Source organism: Caloenas nicobarica, chromosome 3, assembly GCF_036013445.1.
Source record: "Caloenas nicobarica isolate bCalNic1 chromosome 3, bCalNic1.hap1, whole genome shotgun sequence".
NCBI classification, from domain to species: domain Eukaryota; kingdom Metazoa; phylum Chordata; class Aves; order Columbiformes; family Columbidae; genus Caloenas; species Caloenas nicobarica.
Window position 1 is genome coordinate 22,641,006 of NC_088247.1, and position 6,000 is coordinate 22,647,005.

Consider the following 6,000-nt stretch of genomic DNA (forward strand, 5'->3'; position numbering starts at 1 on the left):
CAGTAAAAGGGAAGGGAATGCAGATGATTTTATAGAAGCTGCAAGCAGAAGGAGGATAATTTAAACCACCAAATGGTAGTTATTTAATTGAGACACACGCGAAGTCTGAGTGAGCATGGGTAACGTAAGCTGACTGTACAATCAGAGGAGACACGGCCCGATTCAGATGACAGGCAAGAAAGGTCAGCCACAGGAGGCACTGGTCTTGTGCTGATTACGTAGAGGCTCTGAGTTAACTGCATCCTCAAATCTGGGCTGGCTTTCAGCTCTGTGTGCTGAGAAGAGCAGTTCAAGAGGAGAGTCCGCTCCTGCCCTGTAGAAGAAACTGAAGAGGCAGGAGGAAGCAGCCACTCTGGGGGCCAGTAAAACAGAAACAAAAATTAATTACCATTCTTCAGCATGTCAGACGTAGATAAGTGAACGCCCAGATACAAAGTCAAAACTAGTAAACCTTTACAAAGTTCTTTCCTATGTCAACTTGACTGGTGGAGATGAAATTTCATTATGCTTATTGACTGGTGTCTCTCACTGGGATTTTTGTCATGGTGGAGTGGGATCTCACGCAACCTCAATCCATACTCTCTGGATACTAAGACAGAAGGAGAAGGCTATTAGTCTGAGCTGATATTAGTCCTTACAGGTGCAAGGAGGGTCTTCCAGAGTCCAAACACTCAAGCCTTCAGTCCAGGAAAGATTAACTCTTTTCATCCTTCCCACACAGACAGCAAGTTCTTGTGTCTTTCTCCTGGAGCAAATCTTCTTCTATTAGGTGCACTGTCCTTCCCCATGTGGAGAAACTAGGTCTTCAGTCTGGCAAAAAAATTACTGAATGATAACAGGGTAAAAAAAAAGAAAAAGAAATCTTCAGCATTGTGCATGGTGTAGAGGAGGTACTTGGAAATGATTAACCAGCACTTCTCACAGAACAAGAACTAGGGAGTGCTTAATTACATGGTCATTACAGGCTTTAAAGAATCAAAAGGAAGTATTTTTTTCAAGTGGTTCATAATTAATTTGTGCCTTAGTCCCTTAGGCAAAAATAAATTTGGGTCCAAAAAAGAAAATAGGCATTACCATTAAAAGAAGTCCAGCAGGGGCCATTGAATGCAGTGTTCTCAGTAAAACTCGTGCTTATAACCAGTTTAAAAGCAACCAAATTGTGGAAAGCAGGAAGTTATACTGGGAATAGGATCACACTATTCATGCTCTGTATTTTTTAATACTTTCTGAAGCAGTTGCTTTTGACCTCTAAAAGAGCTAGATGGACTTTTGTTCTGACTGACTATAGCAGATCAGCTCACGAGCCAATGTGACTCTTACCATCTGCTGGCTATCAAGGGTATGTTGATCAGGCTGTTTATGTCTCTTGTGTGAAGTGCATTTTCAGAGACTACAGCTGAGGTGCCCTGTGCAGGAACTGTCTTTCTTATAACTGGATTAAGAGTTTGCACACAAGTCTCCCAACTTCGCGTGTACTTGGCAATTTTCTGGATATCCAGGAGCAGTGTTTCTAGAAAGGTGGATGAACATGTGGCCCTTGCAGGGGATACTTAAAGCTGCACAACTCTGGACCAGAGAGAGATATTTTCCTCTTGGCCCATTCTTTCCTTATCTCTAATGGGTGTTCACATGAGTTGTCTTCTTATTGTGGTAGACAGAGGCACCTCACAGCAAGAAAGTTAGTCTTTTAGGAGGTTAGGTGTAAGCCACTCTATGACCAACATCTTAAAACAGTATAACTTTAAGAAAATAGCTTGGTGAAGTCACCCCTGACTGCATGGACAGACTAGCTGCAGTTTTCTCATACAATCATGCCCTAAAAGGTACAACCTTAAATTAAGGAAATACTATGTAGCGTGTTTCCGGAAGTAAAGGGCTTCAAAGGACATCTAATTGTGTGAGGATTAAATAACTGAATGCACGAAGAGGAAAGCTCTGATTCCTGAAATCAGGCAAAACATCATGGATCACAAGGAAGCGAAACTTTAAAATCACCTCTAAATTAAATGTGCACAGGTACTGTGCAAGAGTTTTGTAAGTACAAGTGTGAGAAGTTAGCTGTACAAAAAAAAGAAGAGTGAACAGTTTTCCTCATTCAGTGGAATGGTATAACCACACAAACATATGCACATAAGACAAAGATTTACCGGTGCTTCTTAAGAGAGCGTAAATGATTTCAGGTCACATCTGTAATTTAATAAAGTAGAACAGGCCCAAATGATCTAAAATGACTGTGGAATATATCTGTTCTCTGGTAAGTTTTTAGTATTAACTTATTAAGACTTGATTAATTGTTATGAATTAATTATTAATTCCTCTTAAATGAGGTCACTTTTGAGGGCAATAGTCATGAAATGTTGCCTGAGTTATGGAAAGGACAGTAAGATTTAGACTCATGCTATTAGACATTTCTTTGATTTACCAACATTTTAGTTTTGTGTTTGCATCACACTCCTTTAAGTATTTTATAGTAAGGTTAGTTCCTATAGGCTATTAGTTAACTGTACATCCTATAGGAAACTCACACATTTAGGTTGTCACTAGGTTGTACTGGGGCATGTGAATCTTCCTTCAACATTCCCCTCTGACTTCAGAGGCATGTAGTATGCGAGACTGCTTCGTTTGTGAACATATGGCACTTTCGATCACTTAAACTTTCCTCCTGTTTTATATTTTTCTCTGAGTTATATCACACCTATTCTGTCATCATAATTCAAGAAAAACTCCGCACAAAAACATGCATGTGTGCACACAGGCAGACTTCCTCTGCTCCCTTTGGGTCAGGATTTGGCAAAACCTGAAGGGAAATATGGAGGGGAGAGAATATAAGGAACCATTCTGGTAGAAACTATCAGATGTCGTTTTTTGTTTGTTTGGGTTTTTTTGGTTTGGATTGTTTGTTTGTTTGTTTTTCCCTAACACAATGGTGTATATATGAAATTCTTAATGTGACTTTTAACCATTTAGGGCAGGATTTTGGACAGAATGAGTTTCAAGAAAAGGTGGACAAAGTAGGCGCAAATCAATGCAACTTCTCAAATGATTATTTCATTTATTATGTCATCACTGTACTTAAATACATAAAGTTTACATACATAAACTTAGGGTCGTCAAAATGAGGTTCAGCAGTAACTATATAAAAATTTGGAAGAATGATCATGAAAATTTTATGGGCTTCTTCAATCTCAGTTCCGACCTTGGGAAATACCTGAACTGCCACTATGGCCCACTAGGTCATTTCAGCTATTCTCTGAATATGCTGTACATGCATGTGACACTTTTACAACATTTATGTATTATTTAGTCTTCATGAAATATTTCCATTTTACTAGTCAGCAGCACCTGGAATCAACGTGCAATGATTCCTGTTATGTACTCTATTTTAAAGTGATTTTTTTCTTGTAATCATCTCAAGCAGTAACCTCAGGAGGCCTTGGTCAGAAAAGATTTTCTCAGTTCTCCTCCCTGCTGTGTACAGGGAAACTTCAAGGATGTTTTTAAACCTATCATTGCCTGAACCTCATGTCAGACTAATGGGTTGTCAGGAGTCTCCTGCAGGCAGGACTGCAATGACAGTCCAACTTACCATCTTCAGACACTGTTACCCTGAGGCTATTACTGCATCACAGTCACTGGTAAGACGGTTAAAAGATTAAATAATAATAAAAAAAATATTAGGAACTCTACTTTTCAGTCCACAGGAACATGATATCTGTCTTACTTGAATTAACTAGGAATAAGATGTGCCTGAAAGCAATACTGAGAATATTCTGGTTAAACAAATCTGACTAACCCTCAAAACTACTTCTTTTTTCCTCCCTCAGACTCTGAATCTGACCTGTACTGTATTTGGAAATCCTGACCCTGAAGTGGTTTGGTTCAAGAATGACAAGGCCTTTGAACCTAACGAGCACTATGCATTTTCACTGGAACAAGGGAAATACGCCAGTTTAACAATCAAGGGAGTGACCTCAGAAGACTCAGGCAAATATAGCATCCATGTCAAGAACAAATATGGTGGGGAAACAGTGGATGTTACTGTAAGTGTTTACAGACATGGTGAAAAAATGCCTGAAATTAAGCCTGGCCAGCTTGCTAAACCCAGGCCAATACCACCATCAGAAGAAGTCCTCAAACCTGAGGCAACATCCAGTAAGTAAAGCTTGACACTACCTTTGACAAACAAAATCATAGAATACATGAGTTGAGGTACTCCCACACCTAACTGATTGGTAATGTCCAAAGAGAAACAGAGCTTTTAGGAGTATGCTTTAGGGAGGTAGCTGTGCTATGGTGCTGTACACATTTGCAACAATCTCAGTTTGAATACGTGTAATAGGGTGGGACTCGCAAATAGCAAAAAGCCAAATGCCTGCCATAGGTTTCCATATGCAATGGCAACTGTAGAAACCTACAGTAAACTTCCACTTCCACCCTCCCTTACCCTCTGCAAAAAACCAAAACAACCCAACAACACTCTGAGAACAAACATTCTATCAGTAAAGGCAGTGAATTGCACTTATATACATATTCAGAGATGGTTCCTGCTTTGCTACACACACAGTCCGTTTGGCTTTGAAGCCTCTGATCATGTAAGTCTAGTGGGTAGTATCTATTTAGTAGTGATACTGTTATTTTATAGTGTGACTTTAGTAGACTTTTACAAATGTTTAATGTTTTCTCATTGAAGCATAGGTCACATGGTTGTATTTTGATTTTCTTGCTTTGTGCTAATAAAACTTTTAAAGTCACCTTTGCTACTCACTGCTCCAAATCAAACCTAACTAGTTGTGTTTACTCTCTTTCATTGTTTAATTATTGCTTATTGCGCAGTTTCACAGCTGGTAGCATGTAGACTATCGACTTTCAATAAAGAATGCAAATTATGCTTAATCACAGTCACTGGGTGGCACTTGTGACATTAATTTTACTCGCTACAATACAGGTCAAGATGCAAGCTTAAACTGGTACCAAAAGACGTATACAATTCAGTCACTTAAGATAATTATCTCTTTGATTCTACTCTGTCCAAAATGAACAACAGAACTCTTCCCTGGGTGATGTTCTGCTAGGCAAAGATTTCAATACTTGCTTATCATGAAACATTTTCAGTGAGATTACTTGCATATCTGTCATAAAATACATGACTGAGTATTTGCAGCCCTGTTTTTTTCAGATCAGGTTCCCTATTCAATGAAAGTCCATTTATCTACCTAGATGAACCTTTGTAGTTTTCTAACCTACTTCCAGCAGAGTTCTTCTAATGGTAAGTAACACTGGTGATACAAACAGCTGGGATTCAGTCCTTGTCTCTCGTGACTTCTCCCAGTCTGTAGGATAAATGTGAGGAAAAGGAAGCATTGTGGGAGACAGCGGGGCTCAGAGGAGGGCTGGACAGGAGGGATGGCACTCTGCAAAATCTTCACTGAAGAAACTGGATAAAACTGTGGGGCACAAGCACTGGGACTGTAACTTGTGTTTGGGGTCACAGCTGAAAGCCAGTGCTAAATCTCTGACATCCTCTGAGTTAAACTGTGGAAAATATGGAAATATATGTTTTTTTTCCAGCAGATAAACTGACCCCCCCCCTCCCAGGAAAATGAACAGTTTCATAGTAAATTTAATGTCAGAGGTTTTTTCCTTTTTTTCTTTTTTTCTTTTTTTTTTTTTCCCCCTTCCATTGTTTTGTCTGGCAAATAAATACTTCGCTTGATTCAAAAAATGTTTTATTTTTGAGACAGGTGAAAAGCAGAGGAAATGAGAAGCCAATTTACAACCGGTAGGCTGGAGCACTCATCTGGGAGACAGGACAGCCACATTCTCCTTCCCCCTCCTATCCATCCATTGGGATTTGAACCTGTATCTCTGACCACCAAAGCAGTGCACTAATCTCCAGTCTCCCCTGTGTCTGGAAGTGCTGCTTCTATTTATCCTTTTCTACTTTGTCTGAATAGGTAAACAGGCACAAAAAGAAACTAGACCCAGGCCTTCTACTTCTCA

General features: G+C 39.5%; 1 protein-coding gene across 2 annotated transcripts in view; it reads left to right on the plus strand.

Annotated features, from left to right (window-relative positions):
- Positions 1-4,898, plus strand: part of MYOM2 (myomesin 2) — an 81,631-nt gene extending 76,733 nt beyond the window's left edge. For both annotated transcript variants that reach the window (XM_065632692.1, XM_065632693.1), the window contains one exon: positions 3,825-4,898. In XM_065632692.1, coding sequence (XP_065488764.1) covers positions 3,825-4,160 — 336 coding nt within the window. In that variant the 3' untranslated portion in view covers positions 4,161-4,898. The remainder of the gene's footprint in view (positions 1-3,824) is intronic.
- Positions 4,899-6,000: the final 1,102 nt, after the last annotated feature.